This window comes from Danio rerio, chromosome 23 (genome assembly GCF_052040795.2).
Source record: "Danio rerio strain M-AB ecotype USA chromosome 23, GRCz13ab, whole genome shotgun sequence".
Classification (NCBI taxonomy): domain Eukaryota; kingdom Metazoa; phylum Chordata; class Actinopteri; order Cypriniformes; family Danionidae; genus Danio; species Danio rerio.
Window position 1 is genome coordinate 11,267,966 of NC_141043.1, and position 22,634 is coordinate 11,290,599.

The window sequence follows — 22,634 nt, forward strand, 5'->3', positions numbered from 1 at the left end:
TGCAGTATCCAACCTTTTAAAATGAATAACTTCTAGAGATGTGCTGATATCTATTTTATCTGTACTAAAAGCAAAGGCCGATTCGATGCTGTGTGTAGAAACAAGTTGCAGGTTGATTCTGATTGATTAGATGTAACTGCGTGTAGATAACCGGAGGGCAAAGAAAAGCAGACACGCAATTTGTTGTTATATATAAGACAACTTAAAATGGAGTCAAGAAGGTGTTTTGAGATTTTGCTGCAATGCTTAACAAGGGTACAAATTAAGTCACTAAAACTTCAAATCTGCTTATAAGTCTCACTTCACTGTACTTAAAAATTGTAGTGCTATTAAAAATACTGATATTGTGTGCTGGAACAAACAAAGACAAAACAAAGACATAAAACTAAACAAAAAAAATACACTTGATAATTCTCAGTTTCTCTGGATTTATTGGGTATGCATTTGAGTAAAAATGTTATATATTTATGTATAATTTTATATAGATATATATTATTCGATTTAACTTTATTTGTATAGCAATTTTTACAGGAATTGTTGTTTCAAAGAAGCAGTGCACATCTGCATTCAAATAAAGTTAAAGTTACAATCAAATGTGTTTCTATAATGAAGGTCTAATTCTATGAAGGTCTTATCAATTTTAAAATTTCAAGTAAAAATAATGTTTTAAAACATTTTAATTATTATGCATTTATTTATTTTAGAAAATTACAATTGATCAGGGGTGCGTTTCCAAAAACCATCGTTAACCAACTAAGGTCGCAAGTTCCGTCATTATAAACATAGTTTGTTGATTTGCTGTTTCCCAAATCCATCGCTCAAAATGAACATTCGCAAACTGCGTCGCAAACTTGAACACTAGCAACTACAGCTCTTTTTATTATTTAAAAGCAGAATTTGTTATGTCTCCAAAGCTTTTAAAAACAAAAAGCATGGGTTAATTCTTTTAATTTAAAGTAGGTTATTTATTAAGGATCTGTACTGTATAAGACATAGGCCTGTAGAACTTTCTACAGTGGCTTACATGTGTCAAATTGTAAAAGTAGACTTAAAAAATTTGTAAAAATCAATAAACAATATCCTACTTAATAATTATAATCATAATAATAATATTAATAAGAATAATAATAATAAGAATAATAACCATCAACATCATCATCATTAATATTATTCTTAAAGTATGATTCTTTTATTTCCTAATAGAAAATACATATTACATTACATTTTATGATAAATAGCCTCATTATTTATTTCTATGATTTCTATGATATTATAATACGTGATAGCTTTTGTAAGTAATATGTTTTAGAATAGAATATGTAATGTTCAACTTCTCAATAATATTAGTAAAGCAAACACAGGCCCTATATATGCCATATACATATATTTCAGTTAATATGGAAAGCGAGTGCATGTTTTTACCAAATCTAATATTGGATTGTATTTTAAATGCGTGTGCGTGTAAAACAATATAATTTGCACAAATAAATTATGGGGTTCTTTTCTAAAGAAGTTGTTACTCCACCCAGTTTAGAGAATCATTATAAGCGTTTTACGTTACAACTAATGTGGTTCAAGCGAAAATATGAACCACAAAAAATATGGGTTTTGGGAAAAACTCTTCACTACATTGTTCTTTTCCCAAACGATACATTGTACTTGGTCAGCCACGAGTTACACTGTTGTTTGGGAAAAGAAACCCAAAATAGCAAATTCTTTAACTTGTTATCAACTAATATATAATATAACTAATAATAATAAATGTGCAGAGCTGTTTAGAAACACTGAACTAAATGCAGTTTAACAAAATACTGATTACAAAACTAAACTGAAGATAAAATATTGGTATTGCATTGTCTAAATGCAGTAAATGTGTGTGTTTCTTGTTATTTTATGCTAAAAAGTTCTACATTTAAAACAACTATTATCAGTCATTTTCAAAATGGAACCAAAAATGTAGTTTTACTCCAACGCATAACATAACTTTAAATTGTGAATTCAGAGAAATTGGGAATACTTTCAAAATAAATAATACTTAAGCTACTCCTTATGAAAAAGTTCACTTAAGCATATTTTTAAAAAATCCACAAAAATACAAAGCATTTCATATTCACTTCTTAACTAAAATATACTTTTATGCATTTCTTTTGAAACTTGTTTGCCTTCTATTTTAATGTTTGGAATAAATTTGTAGTGATAAAGTATCAATTTAGAACACTTCAAATGTAATAACTTTAAATGTACAGGTAACATCCCATTGATAGCTTTTAGATGTACACTGGTATTTTAAGAAGTTCTTTTCTTGATAGCATCATTTTCTAGTTTAAACTGTACTTTTTCAATTTTCATTTTGACATTTTGATCTCTGACATTTTTAGTAATTCAAGAGTTCACACTTAGCTATTGCTTGATACTAATAGCAGGTTTGTCATGCTGTCTCAGGAGAGAACTCTGAGCTTGGAAATAATGGAGCACAGGGCTCCAACCTGTTCAATTAGCATGTAGGGGGGTACGAGATCAGGTATTTCTCTAGAACTCCCTCTGGTAAAGGAGGAAAAGTGGTAGATGGTGTGGATGGGGGATTATTCAAAAACTAAGAGGGAAGCAGGGCTACTTATTGAAGGTTTGGATTATTCTGATTGGTTTATCAATGATTGCAGATGAGAGACCAATCAAGTTTATCAAAAATTACTATAAACCTTGATTACTCATTAATATGATTTCATAAAAAAATGATGGTATCACTGCTGTTGTTTAGATATACTGATTTATGAGAGCATATGTTATGTTATAAAGTGTACTACTTTGATTTAATCAATATTATTTGTAATTAAATAAATGTAAAAATATGCTTTTAAGATTAGTAGTACATGTCAAATGCGCAATTAAGTATGGTTCTTTTTCACAAGGAATGATGAAGTGATAATATAAAACGCTTCTTAATAAAAGGTGACTCCAGCACTCAAACTTCTGCTCGTCTCAAAAATGACAGTTTTCACACCCCAAATATTAAAACAGTGCATTTTTGATCAAGAAGGAATTGCACCTCCTAAAGGTTAATAAGGTTAAAATGAACTAAGAATACTTCGCTCGTCGTTTGTAAAAGCCCTCAAATGTCATTCTCATCCTCTTCCTCATCACTGTAACCGCTGACAAATGTACAAATAACCTTTCCTAGAGTTAACACAGCTCAAATTATTTAGGTCTTGTTGTCACAAAGCCTACAAATGTCGCACTGCAACAATCATGAATACTAGAGGCTTGTAGCTGAAAATCAGGGCCTGGAGCAAACAAATTCAAGCCTGGTGTGCTAAAACATAGATAAGGCACAGGGACAAGTCTTGAACAAACAACTCAACTGCTAAGCAAAGGCTAAATGGCAATTAATGATGTGATTACAGAACAATCACGAGTATAACAGACACCAGCTTAAAGGGATCATTCACTCACTCACACACACACACACACGCACGCACGCACGCACGCACGCACGCACGCACACACACACACACACACACACACACACACACACAATGTGCTTTTTTCATTTACTCACTCTTGTGCAGTCCAAGTTTCTTATTTCTGTTGAACACAAGAGGTGAACTTCTAAAAAATATACAAGCTGCTCTGTATAAAATATTTAAAGCGAATGGCTCTGACTGTAGAAATAAAGCACATTACTTATTATACTCCTAGTCTTCCAAAGCCATCCGCTTGTTAAGTGTGACGTCATGTGATGAGGTGCAGGTGCAAGTGCTCTATCAAACTGTACTGTACAAATAGTGTTAATAAACCTTTACAAAGCAATGTAATACTATCTAAAATCCTGATTGCTATATATACATCCTTGCCCAATATCCGATGGTAAGAAATTTATATTTTTTTTATAAATTGTTAAAATATTGATCTCTATGATGCAGCAAGACCAAAAAAGTGGTCACAAACAAATATTTTTATAATTCAAATGATTAGCTTTTTATATGTCACCACTTAACAACCGCATAGTGCTCCGAAGTAGCTTTACATAAACTAAATGTGGAATTTTTAATGTATTAATTGCTTTTTTATTGTCAATTGAGAAAAAGTTTGTAACAATATCTTAGAAACATCTTGTTTATCTAGAAAAGCCTGTTGGTTGATTTTTGTTTGTTTGATTTTTATTTTTTTTTCCCCCAATGATGTTAGAAAGACTAACTATATGTCTGCTTTCTGTCATTTAAAACATATTGGTTAGACGTATGGCAAGCCCTTTTAACATTTAATCTACAAAACATCCTATTGTAAAAAACACTGTCACAATCGATTTGCGTTGGAACAACATGAAGGAATTAAGTTAACTTATTAGTTTTTAAAAATTTAAGTGGATTGAACTTAAAACAATTAAGTTTTCCTCCAAAACTCAAGAATTGTGTTGATTCAGCTCATTTTACATATAGTTTAAACTAAGAACTAGGAGCTAAGAACTGTTACTAGTAATTAGTTATGAAAGATAATAGAGTCTAATAAATAAGTACTAACATTTAATGAATAAATGCTAGTACACTTCAAAACCGATATCTCAAACTGTTTGAGCAAACCAATTGCGTGTTACGCCATTTACCAAACCATTTACGTTTTGAAACAAAATGGTACGAGTACTGTAAACATAATATTATTTATGTACATATAATAATAATAATAATAATGTAATAATAATTTTATATATATATATATATATATATATATATATATATATATATATATAGAGAAAGAGAGAGAGAGAGAGAGAGAGAGAGAGAGAGAGAGAGAGAGAGAGAGAGAGAGAGAGGGAGAGAGAGTCATATACACATATATTATTTGTGTTAATATCATCAAACATTTAGGGCTCTATCTTACACCCGGCGCAATGTGGCGTAAGGCGCAGCGCAATAGTCTTTTGCTACTTTTAGCTCGGCTCAAGGGTCATTTTGAGGTGTTGCGCCACACTGTTTAAATAGCAAATGCATTTGCGCTCAAATGTGCGCCCATAGGCGTTCTGGTCTAAAAAAGCAGACGTGTTTTGGCGCGTTGCTATTTTAAGAAACTGTAAATAGTCTGTTCTTTAGACCAGAACAAAGTCGGTCTATTGTCTGGCTTACACACTACACACAAGATGTAGAGCAATACGCAAATATCTTTACATATGAAAAAGATATAATATCTTACTGATATATATATATATATATATATATATATATATATATATATATATATATATATATATATATATATATATATATATATATATATATATATATATATATTCCGTCCTTAAATTAGCAAAAATGCGTTCTGACACACCCTGAAAGCATTTGCGCCCTGTGTTTTGCGCTCAGCGACCTTCAAAATAGAGCCCTTAGAGTATTGGTAACTTGAAAATTTTAAGTTCACTATGAGTTCAGTTAGTTAGTTAGTTAAGTCTAAACAATTATATCTACTTAAATGGATTGGTATTGCTTCATGCATTAAGCCTCATTTACACCACGAGCAACTTGTAGTGGCAAAGTGACAATGGACCATCATCTACGCGAGCGGCAACAACCGTTAGCGACCAGGTGGCCATGTCAAGCAACACGACAAAGTTGAGAATCCTTTTACCTTATGCAAATCAGGAGCAACTTTCTTGAGCCACAGCCAATAGGAGCACCAGTAGAGCTCACGTAATCCTCTCTCAGCTCGCTCAGAGGCTGGTTGTATTTGTGCTGTATAGACCTACACAGACCTGCTTTAGCAGCAGGTTGCCACCCAGAGAGACAGGCAGCTACAAAGTTGCTGCTAGTGTGAATGAGGCATTATAGCTACGTATTAAAAATATAAATAATTCATTCATAACTCATTCAGTTTGAGGTCTGCCTCTGCCTCTGATAACTCTTTATCATTTAGTCATAGTAACTTTTTAAAAACTACTAACTTATTTTATTTAGCGATTTTCAATGTTAGATTTTACAGTGTATCTATTAAATAGGTACTAGTATCTCATTGACCAGAATCAAATAAGCAGTTAATGAATAACAATAGTAGTGTAAAAAGTAGTAGCGGGTGCCGAAAAGTAAATACTGAAAATGGTATTTTTGGTTGAAACAGCAGAATATATGACCCCAAAAGGTATTATTCCGCACGCGGAAAGTGACATGATATTCATTTAAAATAATTTAAGTTGTTGAGTCATATTTTAAAAGTCTTAAAAAAATATTTTATGATATTTACTAAAATATTTAAAAATACATATGTTACAACATGTTTTTGGATTCGGTTTTCAGGCCATGTACATCTAGAACAAAGGTGTCAAACTCTTCAAAAGTTTCTGGAGGGCTGCAGCTCTGCACAGTTTAGTTACAAGCTCAATTAGACACATCTGATCAAACTAACTGAATGCTTTAGGCTTGTTTGATACCTAAAGAGAGGTGTGTTGAAGCAGGGCTGGAATTAAACTCTCCAGGAACTGAGTTTGACACTCTTGATCTAAAATTTCCATTTCAGTGTTAAATGTTAAAGAGGCTTGTCACACAACTGATGTGATGACATAAAAATGGAAGCGAATGAAGTAAAGTTCACAATATGCCACTTTTAAACCAAGTGGCATTCTGTTGGCTAATGTGCCAAATGGCCAACTTTTTTTCTATCCCTCAAATGAAACTTCAAGTTGCTCCAATTTCAATTGGAGTGAGTGAATTTCACCCAACAATTTTTTTTTTCAGACATGACTGCCCTTATACGCCCAAGTCCACATTTAAATCAAAGAAAAAACTATGCTTTTTTAAAACAGTTTGTTATTCATTGTTATTTTGAAATAAGGTTTCTGGAAACACTAATGTTAAATTTTAAATCATTGTCATGATCACTAACAATGTTTTCAGGACATGAATGGTTTGTTTACAAATCTGACACTGTTCTAGACTGAAATCAGTCGTGAAGGTTACAGCTTAAAGGGATAGTTATCATCATTTATTCCCCCTTCTCTTGTTCAAAACCTATTGTAATTTGTTTCTTGTGTTAAACACAAAAGAATATATTTAGAAAAATTCTGGTTGCTGGGACCTATTGACTTCCATAGTCCATAGTTCCATAGTTCACTTTGTCATTTTTTTTATGAAAGTCAATGGGTCCCAGCAACCAGCATTGTTCAAAATAAATTCTTTTCTGTTTAACACAAGAAAGAAACTCCTAAAGGAATAAAGAGAAAATAAATGATGGGGTAAATTTAAAATTTGGTTTAACTGTCCCTTTAAATATCATCATTCTTCTCAAAAAAAAAAATGCATATGTCTTCAAATGAACTGACATGGCATACTTTTTACAATTTTTATGGTGCTTCTATGGCCTCTATGAAGCTTTGGAAACCTCTGTTTGTTGTATTTTCATGCTTTAAATCTCTCCTTTTGTGTCCAACAGAAAAGCAAACATCAATGGCAACAACATGAGAGTGAGTAAGTGATTTCCGGGTGAACTAATCCTACAATTAATGAACAAAACCAAACAAAACAATCACAAGGTTAAAAGAACAGAAGCTCAGTAGCAAGGATGTTAACTACTTTGGCATGTACATGGAAGTAAGGCATTTGTTTCTGAGAGATCGATGAGAAGATGAAATCTTAGTGCAGTAATATGACTCATCCCTCCTCATTCACCGGCGTGCTTGAAGAACCTTCGGCTGAAACCTTGTTAGGGTCTCGGATCACTTGTAAGGAGAGAATGATACACAGTACATAACATGCACATGAAATCCCACCACCGTGACGCTGACGTTTTTCCCGTTACGCTCTCCGAACAGATCGGCAGGCTTTGCCTCAGATAACTACGGAGAGATGGATTGATAATCTCATCTCAAAAGTGTGTTTTGGTGCTCCTCTCCAAGGATTCAAGAATGGGGTAGAGAGCAGACAATCAAACTAACCAGAAGACGGTCGATCTTTCAGAGCGTTAACACAAAACTGGTCGCAGTGTTGATAATGCGATGGCAGAAAGCAAGGAGATGGGGATAGTGTTGGGCCGCCAGGCTCTGGAGCCTCGTACACTCATACCTGGAACAAAGAAAACAAATTTTAGAGAAGTTAAATCCTTTGACTTACTTCAAACCTGTCAATCCTCCCTTATCATCCCGTAAAGGTACAGTTAGTATTTCTCTCGTATTTTTAATCTTTCTGTGAAGGGTAGCAATAAACATTAAAAAGCCAAACCTCCCTATATGCAACCTATACCGCATAACCACCAGGGGCGCCTCTGCGGGCACTCTGGGTTTTGGGAGCGTGTTTGAACAGACATGATAATAATAATAATAACAATAATAATAATAATAATAATAATGATAATAATAATAATAATAATAACAACATATAAGCACGTCGATCTTGGTGGCTTGTCTTTTTAGTTTAAGTTCATTTTATTTATATAGCACATTTCCAACCACCACAAGACTGCACAAAGTGCTTTACAGAGAAAAACAAAAACAAATGGTATGGGCATAATAAACAATAACAGCAATAGGCACATAATATAAGACAGCACAAAAGGTGTAACATAAAGAAAAACTGCAACATTTTGCCTAATTAAAAGATACTACAACAGTTAAAAAGACATTTTTTTAAACATTTTTTTCATTGGTTTTCTTTTAAGCACAACAAATTTTGTCATTCATAAGCATAAACAGTTAGGAAAGCAATCGGATGCTTTCATTATGGATCTGTGCATTTTTAAAGCGACACCCTCTGTTACTTAATGTAATTAAACAATCTAATAAAAATCTAAATGAAAGATTCATTCGCTGCTCTTTGTTCAGAAGGTTTAATTTATACAGTGACGAAAAGGTTAATGAGATTTGTTAACTTGATTCAATGTCTTTATAATAGCTATTAATTTTAATAGGCTGAACAGTTTGCTAATTTATTTGCAGCCTCTTCTAATGTATACTATTTATTCTATCCTTTGTAAATAAATATAATAATAATAATAATAATAATAATAATAATAATAATAATAATAATAATAATAATGTTTATTATTACAATGAAAACATATTTTAGGTGTGTGTATGGGGGGGGGGGGGTAACTAATATATCTTACTTTTTGTAATGCCACCTCATACGATATTAAAAGAAAAAAAAAAACGTATAAAAGTTATGTAATAAAATTAGTAGCCCCTTCACACTACATAAATACAGTTGAAACCAGAATGGCATCATGAAGAAAGACCAATGTGTAGAAATACTGAAGCAACCTCTCAAGACATCAGCTAGGAAATTAAAACTTGGCCACAAATGGGTCTTCCAAACAGACCATGACCCTAAGCATACTGCCAAATTTGTAAAAATGTGCTTTAAAGACAACAGAGTAAATGTTTTGGAGAGGCCATCACAAAGCCCTGTTCTCAATCCTATAGAAAATTTGTGGGCAGAGTTGAAAAAGCTTGTGCGAGCAAAACAGCCTACAAATCTGACTCAGTTACACCAATTCTGTCAGGAGGAATGGGCCAAAGTTTCTTTAAATTATTGTGAGATACTTGTGGAAGGATACCCAAAACATTTGACTAAAGTTATACAGTTTAAAAGCAAAGCTAAAAAATACCAAGGAAAGGAATGTAAACTTTTGACTGTCTAGAAATTAATAAAAAATTCTGTCATTATTTTGGCATTTAGTAAATGTAAATCATTTAGGTAATCCTAACGGACCTAAAATAGTAAATGTTTAGTATAATTTACCATCAGACATTTAAAAAAAATGATTATGATCCTTTTTTTAGAGTGTATGTAAACCTCTGGTTTCAACTGTATAATTAATTTTTCCCTATAAACATTTGTGTTTTAGAAAAAAAGTATTTTTAATATCTATTTGTCAACTACCCATATACAGTATGTTCAGGAGGTCTTAAAAGGCACCCGCTCTGTCCCATTTTGCAAGATGTAAAATAAGTCTTTGATGTTCTTCGAGTTTGTGTGTGAAGTTTCAGCTCAATATACTCCACAAATAACTCTTTGAAACCCCATTTAGGCTTTGATCCAAATTGTGCCGTTTTGGTGACTTTTGCTTTATGCTCCTAGCCCTCTTATCAAAAGAAGGTGGAGCTACAAACCTCTATCTGTCACCGTAGCAGCAGATTCAAAACAGGACTACAGGACACATTATCTGTGTGAAAAACTGTAAATGTCAAAAGAAGTGGCTCAGAAGACATTTATAACTCTCCACATTTATAATGCATCTTAGCCACTGACAATATCTTTAGCAGGTATTGTGAAAACTTTAATGGCAGACAGCTGCTTCACAATCAGGGCTGTTTATGCTAATGAGGGGGAGATTGTAACTAATGGGTGGAACTTTCCACTCTAATGACACGTACAAAGGGAGAATGTCAATCAAAGTGTTTCTGCAGACTTTTTAAAAAAAAAATTTTAATAAATTTTTTTTAATAGTCAGCTAAATATTAATTCTAGTGCACTTTTTGCAATATATCTGTCTGTATTTTAGGGGTGGGAAAAAAATGGATATTGCTATGTATTGTTGTGCTTTCTGTCACAATAAATAATCATTACACTAACGACCAATATCAATATTTCATTACACAAAGTTATTAATTTACTCGTTGTTAGTGTCTGTCACTACCCAATATCTACCATTCTGTTTGCGGGGGGCGCTGTTCAAATAAATAGGGGTAAAGTGGTGGAAGCTGCGGCCAGTAAAGAACACAAGTTAACTAACAACAACAGAAGAAGCGTGGAAAAAAGGAATAGTGAGAAGGATGGCGGAAAATAATGAAAAACAAATCAAAGACCAACCTGCTAGTTTCCACTCTAAAGTGTAGAGACACTTCGGGTTTTACGAGACAGTCGACAGATAGGCAATGGATAAAAACCATGCAATCTGCAAGAACTGCTTTGCAAAGATAAAATATAACAGCAACACGACGAATCTGCAAATGCACCTCGTTCGCTATCATGGTGAGCTACTCTCAGGTGATAATGAGGGCAAACCAAATCAGCCGACAATCACTACTGCATTCAAAGCAAAGAGTATCACTGAGTATCACTAAGTCCTTTGCTAAATTTATTTGCAAGGACCTTCACCCTTACAGCGTGGTCAGGTATGATGGATTTTGCAGAATTTTGGCAACACTGGAACAGAGGTAAGAGATACCGAATCGTCACCACTTTACTGACAAAGTCATCCCTACATTGTATGCAGATATCAGGGGCAAAGTGAAGTGTGCGTTCCAGGCTGCTAAACGGGTTGCACTAACCTGTGATGGTTGAATGTCAAGGGCCACCGAGTTCTTCGTAACTATTTTTACAACTTTTATCTGTCTTGCTGTATAGTGTTTACATTAAAGACCAGCGGGGAGTGGGTTATTATGCTAATGCATATTTCTTTGCACAATGTTGGAAATGTTGGCATTAATAAATGTATAAGATTTCCTTATTTTGGGTATTTTTTCTTTTTGAGTTACAGATATCGTGATATATCATTAATGCAATTTCTTCCAATATATTGAATATCGTAGATATTGCAAATCGTGATATTATCATTATCGTGGGCCTCATATCGCCACAGAATTGAATCGTGCGTTACCTGTATCATAACACCCCTGCTGTTTTTACTTTCAGAATCTGCAATATGATTAAAAAAACACACAGGCAAGTTTTTTTTCAGAAAAATACTGTTATTCTGTTCACAAAATAATCTGAACTTTAATTTAAAGTAAACTCTCGTTGGAACGAAAATCTAAGAACACTATCAATGGCTCAATAATTATGAATAATCATGAAATATACACTACATACAGTTGAGGGCAAAATAATAAGCCCTCGTGGGCAATATTTATTCTTTTTCAAGTAGTTCTCAAGTGATATTTAACAAGTTCAGACCATTTTTTCTATGATATTTTTCTCTTCTGGAGAAAGTCTAATTTGTTTTATTTCAACTAGAATAAAAGCAGTTTTCATTTATTAAAAACAAATTTAAGATCAAAATTAATAGCCCCTTAAACTGTGTGTTTTTTTTTATTGGCTACAAAACAAGCTATTGTGTATAGAAAATTGTAAAAAGTTCTTTATAATAAACTGAAATTGGATGATGACGCAGTGGCGCAGTAGGTAGTGCTGTTGCCTCACAGCAAGAAGGTCACTGGGTCGCTGGTTCGAACCTCAACTCGGCTCAGTTGGCGTTTCTGTGTGGAGTTTGCATGTTCTCCCTGCCTTTGCGTGGGTTTCCTCCGGGTGCTCCGGTTTCCCCCACAGTCCAAAGACATGTGGTACAGGTGAATTGGGTAGGCTAAATTGTCCGTAGTGTATGTGTAAATGAGTGTGTGGAAGTTTAAAAAAAAAAGAGAAGAAAAAAAGAGTTTAAATTTAACAGGAGAGCTAATAGTTCTGACTTCAAATGTATATATGTAAACTTTATTAGGTACACCTGTCCAACTACTCGTTGATGCAAATTTCTAATCAGCCAATCACATGGCAGCAATGCATTTAGACATGGTCAAGACAATCTGCTGCAGTTCAAATTGATCATCAGAATGGAGAAGAAAGGAGATTTAAGTGACTTTGAATCTGGCATAGTTGTTGGTGCCAGAGAGGCTGGTCTAAGTATTTCAGAAACTGCTGATCTACTAAGATTTTCACGCACAACCATCTCTAGGGTTTACAGAGAATGGTCTAAAAAAGAGAAAACATCAAGTTAGATCATATCATATAAAATATAAAAGCATATAAAATATCACAAAATATCTTTTGGACTCTAATAATGTTCACAATCTCTTTATAAAGGAAAAGCACATAATCAAATCAGTTTTCCTGTGCACCTCACGATTTTTTCAAAATCCTTCAAAATTTCAATTTAGGAGCAAACATGTTCCTGAGAGAATAAAATAAACACCAAGGCCTGATTGTTGTGAATTTAAGGATGAAATTACATCTTTATCAGTGTTTAGCTCTACATACGGCAGCGGGCAGTCTTGTGCTCTGAGCAGATTTACATCGACTTCCAGTAGACGCTCGCCGAGCACTTTTCCCCCCGCAGTTTAAACGACTACCTAATTAATGCTATACGAGGTTGGAAAGCCTTGGCTATTGGCAACAGCTAATAATTTCCAACATTAACAACCGAAAAAGCCATGGCTTCTCAGTGAAAACGAGACATTGCCGGGCCATTAAATGAAAAATGCGAACAATAAGACACAGAGAGCAGTTGCATCAGCCTGTGACGCTGTTTCCATGGGGGAGCAGAGAGAAAGAGAGACCAGCGGGCAGAGATAGATGGAGAAAGCTTGGGCTAGTTAATAAAGATCAGACTGCTTAGCCCAGTGGAGAATAAAAGGTGTACGAGGAGGACACATCAAATCAGTGAGAACTCATTTAGAGAGGCGCATCGAACTCTGTGGGCCGCGGTAACAGAGAGTCTACTCGGCAATCTGCACCTGCGCCGTTCACTCGAGGGAACAGGAGGAGAACATTATGAGGTCAACTGTGCATTGTTTATTTTATAGGGGCCTGGGTGTTTTAATATCCCTTTGGCATTGAATATTTATCTTTCACATCATAGGCCTTGAAAGAAGAGGGCTTTGCACACGCCTGCAGGTTGAACCCATGTACGGAAATGTAATATTGCGTTAGACGTGGAATAAATGAGGCGAAATATGAACAACCGATACTATCAAATTCATAAATCACTCTTTTTTTTTTAAGTAACACCATTCAACTGGGACTCCAAGAGGGCAGAGGTTTTTTCATGCCTTTCTATAGCTTGTTGTGTTTTATTTAAGTCCTAAAGCATTATGATGTTCATAACAACTAAATAAGAAAAAAAAAAAGATGGGAAAAGCATTGATTAAATGCTTTAGACGCTTCAGCATCAGCACTTTTGGTCATGTCTGATTCAGAAATATTTTATTTTGTAGTTTAGTTGAATTATAAAGTGAAACTGGATGGTAAACTATTAAAAAATGTATCAATCTGATAAATCCGGAATATATTGGATAGTGAAAAAATGTGCATACCAGATATTTTGACTTTGTTTCACACTATTCAATATTCTGAGTTATGTCAGTGAAAAAGATACGTTTTTTTTTTCAGACATGGCACACATACGTGTTTTCCCTATTGTTATTGTTACAACCCGATGGTTGTCATGGTTCATCTGTTTCTCTGCTCTGCCTAGAAAACATCTGATTGGCCACTTCTGACTAATTGCTTGCTCTTGATTAGCCTACAGTATATCACACTTGGTTTAAATGCCTGGACCGTACCCGAGTTCGATTGTCTCCCTTGCCACCTTCCTGGTTGGGTTGTGTTCACATTTTTTCCCTTCTGAACCCCGGTACGCTTGCATCATCGAGCATTGTTTTGTTTACTGCAGTTGATAGGTGACGGTCGTAAGCATTATATTTCCATACAATTAATATTTTACCGAATTTGGTATGCTAAAGTTGTCCGTATTGAATAAGTGTGTGTGTGTGAGTGTGTGACAGTAAAGACCTGGTGAACAGTAAAGACCTGGTGAAAAAAAAAACAGTAAAGACCTGGTGAAATGACTGACAAATCAGCTCTGGACATTTGAGTGTTTACATGCTGATATAAGACAAATAAGTTTCACACGTTTAGGTAGGTGTGCAGTAAACAAAACTGCATCAGTTGTTCAAACAGACATTCAGAACGATTAGATTCATATTACAGTTTAATATTCACAAACACTAGACCAACAAAATATCTTTAGTCGCATAATGCTACTTTTGAATAATTCATCCTAGATGACCAAATTCTGTGTTGTTTTCCAATATGAAGCTAATTTTGTGACTCATTTGCAGTAGTGTAAAGTAACAAATTATAAATACTCCAACTACTGCAATCAAGTAGTTTTCTTGGTAATTGTAACTTACAATTTAGTTTTAAAAATGTCTACTTTATTTTTTCTTGTCTATGGTGATTGCCTAAAGTAGAAAAGCAGTCCTGTGATTCCTGTCCAATCAAATCGTAAAATCAAACCGAAGTAAATACCAAACAACCTCAAGCCATGAGCGCTTTTTAAATGCAGCAAACCTTTTTTAAGCATGAAAAGTGTCCTAAAAGATGTCCAAAACCTTTACACGCGTGCCTGTATGACAAGAGTGCCCAAACTTGGTCCTGGGGGGCCAGTATTTTGATGGGGACTCTATACTGCTGAGTGAGCGACATCTTTCTGGCCTTCTAACCATCCCCATGTCATAATTCGCTTCATCACTTTGTCTCTTCTTAACCATCAGCTGATGTGTGGTCTGCAGGTGGATGCTGCATAATAGTGGTGGATGGGGAAATTCACCCCAAAAATGTGTAAAGCGATTAGAGTGTCCAGAAAAGTGCTATGTAAATGTAATGCAATATTAATATTATTGTTATTATTATCATTATTATTATTATTATTATTATTATTAGTATAACTGAAATCGCTAAACGGCCTTAAACAATAACAAAATGGAACAAATGAAGTATGGAAGGAAAGGCCGAATGAATAATAGAAGGACCGAACTAATGAAGGAAGAAAGAGCTGAACAAACAAAAGAATAAAAGGAACGAAGGAACAAACAAATGAAAAACAAATGAACAAACAAACAAACAAACAAACAAACTAATGAATGAAAGGACAGAATGAACAAACTATGGAAAAAGGAATGAACGAAAATAGGAAGATCACTAAATGCACTACAGAATCTAAATGCATCATTTTTTTACATTGTAATACTCACTACTCTTGGGTACTTTTACTTTACTTGTACTACATTTTTTGGGCAAGTAAAGGTACTTTTACTTGAGTATGATTTTACAGTACTCTTTTCACCACTGCTCATTTGTTACCACACTGCAGAAATCATACAGACAGGTAATCATCAAGACAGATGCAACTGATGTAAAAATGTTATATTCTTACTTAGTTTGTGTATGTTGATGGGCTCGGTCGGCATGCCTTCTCCTCCGTCGCTCAGTGCTCGTATCTGTATGACGTAATCGTCATCTGCAGGTAGAGTGAGCTCCACCGAGGTCAGATTTGTTGTTATTGTGTTAATTTCTTTATGGCGGTTCCTTCTGTAAGACACCTGGAGAGAACAAATGAGAGAGAGGTGCTAACAACCACTCAGATTTATTCCGCACAAGCTATTTTAGTCGATAAAGCAAAGCAGAATCAAATTAGCATACACCGTAGGGGAACGGCGGTGTTTATTAGCACACCTGCTGTTTTCGCTATACTGTGCACCATATACATTCTGCAGATCTGCGGTAGAGATTTGTTTTATTTTTAATTTCCGTTACCACCAAAGTGTACAATCGACCAACAACAGGAATAATATAAGGACTTTAATGTAGTTGTTTCCTAAATGCTCGCAGGAATAGAAGGCGCTAATAGGATTATGTGAAAGTGAAGCCCTATGGTTGAGCTCTGAGGTTTTACACTGCTGGGAAAACACTTACCTGATAGCCAGTAACATCAGACTCCATCTCCAGGGAAATGACGGGCTCCCAGTGAACCGTGAGCTTGGAGCCAATCAGGTTCCACTCCACGTTTAAAGGTGGCTGGCCGGGTGCTGAGAGGAGACACGGACAGCGGTTACTGGATGAGTGACGACAGAGACAGAAGAGGTGCCTGACTGTCTGTTTACTCTTAATCTGCTAGACTGAAACTGATAGTTGAATTAAAAATGATGGTTATGTCATTGCGAATACACTCCTAAAATGACTTTTGTTGCTTGTATAAAATACAAACAACTCATTTTTAAGTTTTGTTTTGGGACATCTAAATCGTTTTATGTTCAATAAACTTAAATTTGTAGAAATTATTAAGGTAACTTAATGAATTTGTGTCGGGACAACATGAAGAAATTGTGGAGAACATTTTTAACACTGCACATGCAGTTGGAAGTCAGAATTATTAGCCCCCTGAAATATTAGTCCCCCTGTTTATTTTTCCCCCATTTTCTGTTTACCGGAAAGAAAATTTCTTTAACCCATTTCTAATCATAATAGTTTTGATAAATCATCTCTAATAACTGATTAATTATTATTATTTTTTTTACATTTTTTTATGACAGTAAAAAAATATTACTAGATATTTTTTAAGACACTTCTTAACAGATTAAAGTGACATTTAAAGGCTTAACTAGGTTAATTAGGTTAACTAGGCAGGTTAGGGTGACTAGGCAAGTTATTGTATAATGATGGTTTGTTCTGTGGACAAAGTGGGGGTCAGGACCCCCTAATGGGTAGCAGGACAAATGAAGGGGGGGGGGGGGGGGGTGCCTGATGATTTCCAAAAATCTTTTTATTTTTTTTCTTTAAACCATAAGAATTACCATATTTTATCCATAACCAACTGAAAAGAAAAAATAGTCATTTTACTACATACTACTCTATATAGTGTAGCTTATAGAAGCTTAGTTACTAGTTCTATTGGATTGCAATCCCTGGGATAATTACATTTTATTAAAGACACAGCAATAGCGTCAGATGCAGCAGATTGATTTTATAACACCAGGTTAAACTTTCTGGCACATTTACAGCACTGACATACATTTAAAAAAATCAACAAAGAATAGACTTGGGTCTATTGGTGTGTGTCCGCCATTGCATGCAAGGTTTCTGTTTTATAACCACCTCAGAGGATTTTGGGGGTCGTGAGTCACTGGTATTGTTATTTTGGGCATCGCCGGCTGAAGAGTTTGGGAACCCCTGCGCTAGACTATCGAAAATATATACAGCCTAAAGGGGCTAATAATTTTGACCTTAAAATGTCTTTTTTAATAAGAAATTGCTTTTATTTTAGCCAAAATAAAACAAATCAGAATTTCTCAAGAAGAAAAAATATTATCAGACATACTGTGAAAATTTCCTTGCTCTGTTAAACATCATTTGGGAAATATAAAAAAAAAAAAAAAATCAAAGGGTGTTGTAATAATTCTGACTTTAACTGTACACTCAAAAAATAGTAATTAAATACTCCAGCTGACCCTCCTCGTGAGTTTTTTTCTGACCGTTACTTGTAATCTATTGTGTTTCCCATGGTGACACGTCAAGTTTTTCAAGTGACCAACCAGCACCAATGATATATATATATATATATATGATATATATATATATATATATATATATATATATATATATATATATATATATATATATATATATATATATATATATATATCTCATTTTGTTTCTTTTTGGTCTTTACTGTAAATATCGACAAATGTTCTCATTATATTGTAAAATTTATGATACTCTGAATCCAGATACATGATATAACATATATTTTTTTGGCAATGATGGTATTATTTGCTGCATGACAGTTAATGGGCGCCGCTGTAGTTTCAGGAAAGAATACAGCTGCGATTGAAAGTTAACAAGAAGTATTTCTATTATTTATTAAATTATACATTAATTGTATTTTATTAGCTAGATGGAATACAGCTCATGTAGATATTGACCTTATTCTTCAACGCGGAAGTGCACCCATTTTCATTATTGTTTTAGTTGCCCATAGGAGAAATGACTACGAATAATAATAATTGCCAGAAAACGGTCAAACTACTTGCTTTACAAACAAGTGTTTGCATGACTATACAGACAAAGTAGAATAATGTGCCCATACAAGAAGAATAAGGTGAATAGCATAATTTAATAAATTGTATTTTATTAGATTTATGATATATTGACGTGAAAATCCTCAGCTATATATCATTTAGATTAAGGCATATAGATTAAGGCTACTAATGTCAATATACCATATTTTTGTGACACTGTACAACAAATTTTGTACAACAAAACTGGTCACACTTCAATATAGACAAAAAAAGCTATTTTTTGAGTTTATGTAAATATATAGCACACAACTTTCTTATTATTAGGTCCTTTTGAATAGGGTTGTCAAAAAAACTTTGATATTAAAAAAAATCAGTTTTCCTCTATTGTTTGAGCGCTGTTGAGCATGTTGTTAAACACTGCTAATTGGCTATTGAACACATGAACATTATGGCCAATCAGTGGTGTTAAAGGGATAGGTCACCATGACATTTAAATTTACTTGCCTTAAATGGTTTTTATCCCTTTAGTGAGTTTCCTTTTTCTGTTGAAAACAAAATAAGCTATTCTGAAAAATGCAAGAAACCTGTAACCACTGACATGTACAGTAGAACAAATTAATACTATTGAAGTTGATGATTACAGGTTTACAACATTTTTCTAAAACTTATTTTGTGGTTAAGAATCTGAAACAGGTTTGTGAGAAGTGAAGGGTGAGTAAATGATTGCGTTTTTTGGGGTGAATTATCCCTTTAAGAATGTTATCAATGTTAGTGGAAAGGACATTAACATAAATTTTTGTGTCAGTCGGTACCAAAGTTGAACATTTTGATGACCCTACTTTTCAGCTTTATTCTTACAATGTGTGAGAAAAAGAGCAGAATGAAAAATCTTTGAAACTTGCACATCCTTTTGGATGTTTTTACATTTTAATTAATTTATTCCTTGATTAATAATGTTGGCTTTGTTAAAGGTCAAATGATGTTTTTACAGTTTAAAATAAAAATTCTTTGTATTTGGTGTAATTGCAAGGCATTTATGTGATTAAAATGCTTTCAGAAAGCTCGTGGTTCAGAAAAGCACTGTTTGCTCTGATTGGTGTTGTGATTGGCTGAGTACTTTAAGATTGTGCCAGATATGTTATGCCTCTCATTAAAATTTCAAAGCAGAGTATGATCCAGAAAATGCAGATGATCTATTTTAAACAAATCTACCATGACTACCATCTCTAACAGATTAGTAAGGTTTTATTTTACAAAAATAGCAGTTTTTTTCTTGACCAACAAAACAGAAAGAGTCTCCACAACGTTGGGGCTTCTGTTAGAAAGAATATATCTTTGGGTTTGAGACTTTATGGATTCTTTCTATGCAGGAACAACTGCAACACTTCAAAGACCCAAAGATCATATGACCCCTTTTAATGCAATCAATCAATCAATCAATCAATCAATCAATCAATCAATCAATCAATCAATCAATCAATCAATCAATCAATCAATCAATCAATCAATCAATCAATCAATCAATCAATCAATCAAAAGTGTCAATAAACTATTTTATATTACGCACATTAAATAGTCACATGCAGCACCATAAGGACACGAATTCTACAACTGAAAACCAATTAAAAACCCAATAAAACAAACAAAAACAAACAAAAGCAGCATTTATTCTTAGTTCATATGTTTTCATGTCGATAGTAATACTTCAAATTTTTAAGCATTTAAAATAAATAAATAAATAAATAAATAAATAAACATATAAATAAGTTATTATTTTGACACCATTTTCTCAGGTTTGACCTATGGAGCAAATGCTTTTCTTGCTTTCTGCTTTTGAGCACTGCAGGCTAAATGAATAAAATGATGCAATTATAGTTATGTGGGTGTATTGGAATGGATAGATATTGTTAGTTTTGTATAAATATATAGTGAAAAATGTGTAAAGTATGTTCAGTGTGAGCGTTTTTCTGACACATTACAAAAATAACAAAGCATTAGAATGAGTGTTGTTTCTAATCAATGACTTGTCCAAGACTGTGGTAATTCAAAATGAAGTGACATTATGTAAACTGTATTTAAAGTGTTAAATGTTTGTTATTGAACTCTGTATCAGTGATACATTCATTTTTCTTAGGCATGGACAAATTAATTGATCGAAAATGACTGTAAATGCATTTCTCATGTTACAAAACCTCTCTAATTAAAATAAATGATCTTTCAAACGTTCAACTAAGGAATTTAATGAAGAAAACTTAAGTCATAGCAGTTGTTCTCAATATTGATAATTACACACAGAAACTTTTCTTGAGCTGCAGATCAGCAATATGTAATATTTTCGTTTTATGATAAAAATATATAATTTCAAATAGTAATGTACATTGCTAAGAACATAATTTGTACAATTTTTTGGGGATAATTTGGACCTAATTTTTTGAACCAGAATTGTAAATAATTCCTTTGAATAAGATATTGTCCTATCCTAATAAAGTATAAACCAACGTAAAGCCTATTTATACAGCATTTAGATAATGCAGAATGTAATTTATTTTTGTGGTCACATAGATGTACATTGTACATGTAAACAGTGTTAGGGAAAGTTAATTTTGAAAGTAATGCATTACAATATTGAGGTACTCCCCAAAAAAGTAACTAGTAGCGATACTTAGTAACTGTTTATGGAAAGTAATTGTTTATTTTTTTAAAAAACTTTTTTACATTACTTTTGAGTTACTTTTAGGTCAGTAAAATCACTGTCCTTTGATACATTCCCCTGTTCTTTCATGTGTTTAAAATAATGAGAATACTTTCATCACAGAAATGTAAGGCTCTGCCATCTTGGTTTCTGTCTGACCTCATTCTCTCATTGGAGTGTGATTCAACATGATTACACTAATTTTATTTAAGCAAATTGGTTACAAAAAAAGCATACATTTTTAAAAATGTAACTCAAATACAAGTTTAACAACTTTAATAATCCCAGCAGGGGCAATTAAATTAGGGCAGTAGCATCATGATACAACTAGGACATAAAGAGATAAATCATTTGCAAACAATATAAAACTAAATAAAAACAGCTACAAGGAAAGATCCCTACATTAAAAAAGTAAAACTTACTAAAATGTACTGTAAGTTTATAAAGCCTTATTGCCTCAGGAACAAAAGTAAATTTATATCTATTAGAAGAGCATTTAGAGCGCAATGTGGCGCAAGGCACGACACAATTGTTGTATGCTAGTTTCAGCTTGGAGCAAGAGTCGTTTAGACGTTTTGCGTCACGCTGTTTATATATGTATATATATATATATAAGGATATATATGTGATATAAATATAAAGGATTAAAATATTACAAAACATATTATTTTCTAGCCTACATAAATAAAAAAAAAAACTACTGCCGTCATGCCTTCTTCATCTCAGGGGTCTTTTTCAGTTTATTCTTAACAATTGGCTTTTGTATTATGCTATTATTATTAACAGTATTATTTATTATATCCATATTTATATTTGTTTTATTAAAAACAAGCTTAGATTTGCCCAGCTGTCAGGTTTTAGACCTGCACAGCATGTGTATTTGGGTATAACTCATTTTTTGACCACACTTCGTTATTGTTGTTCATTTATTCGTTTGCTGGAAATTAGAACTGAAGAATTAGTTTTGAAACAAATCTTTGCGCTTAGCAAACGAGATTAATTATTTATAGGCTAATTGATGTCTTTGTGTACAAGGTTTCCCTATCCACGAGAGTGAAAATGAATGTAGATAATGAGAATTGGCTCATCTCTCATCCTCGTGCTGCAGACGCTCTGTTTAACTGTTTTCTTGCTAGTGAAGTGTTCAGTTTTTCAACTTACGAAGTCGTCATGTAAATATCAAATGGGCTATGGCGCGATGCAACTGACTCTTAAAGAGAAAGGGAGATGAGAATCTGATTGGTTTATTTTCAAAGCACACCTATAACTCATTAAGAAAATAAGCCGACCCTTTTAGACCATGCGCCACGGCGCAAAGTGGATTTTCCGTCCTTATATTAGCAAAAGTGTATTCTGACACACCCCTAATGCGTTTGCGCCCTGCGCTTTGCACTTTGC

The 22,634-nt window shown here is 33.6% G+C and overlaps 1 protein-coding gene across 2 annotated transcripts in view; it reads right to left on the reverse strand.

The window, feature by feature from the left end:
* Window positions 1-5,302: 5,302 nt before the first annotated feature.
* The window catches only part of cntn3a.2 (contactin 3a, tandem duplicate 2), a 220,622-nt gene continuing 203,290 nt past the window's right edge, over window positions 5,303-22,634 (reverse strand). Inside the window, exons 21-23 of one of the 2 annotated variants that reach the window (XM_087306662.1) lie at window positions 16,443-16,555; window positions 15,904-16,069; window positions 5,303-8,039 (exon numbers count right to left, since the gene is read on the reverse strand). In XM_087306662.1, coding sequence (XP_087162788.1) covers window positions 7,939-8,039; window positions 15,904-16,069; window positions 16,443-16,555 — 380 coding nt within the window. In that variant the 3' untranslated portion in view covers window positions 5,303-7,938. The remainder of the gene's footprint in view (window positions 8,040-15,903; window positions 16,070-16,442; window positions 16,556-22,634) is intronic. The other variant, XM_087306663.1, reaches the window with a different exon arrangement.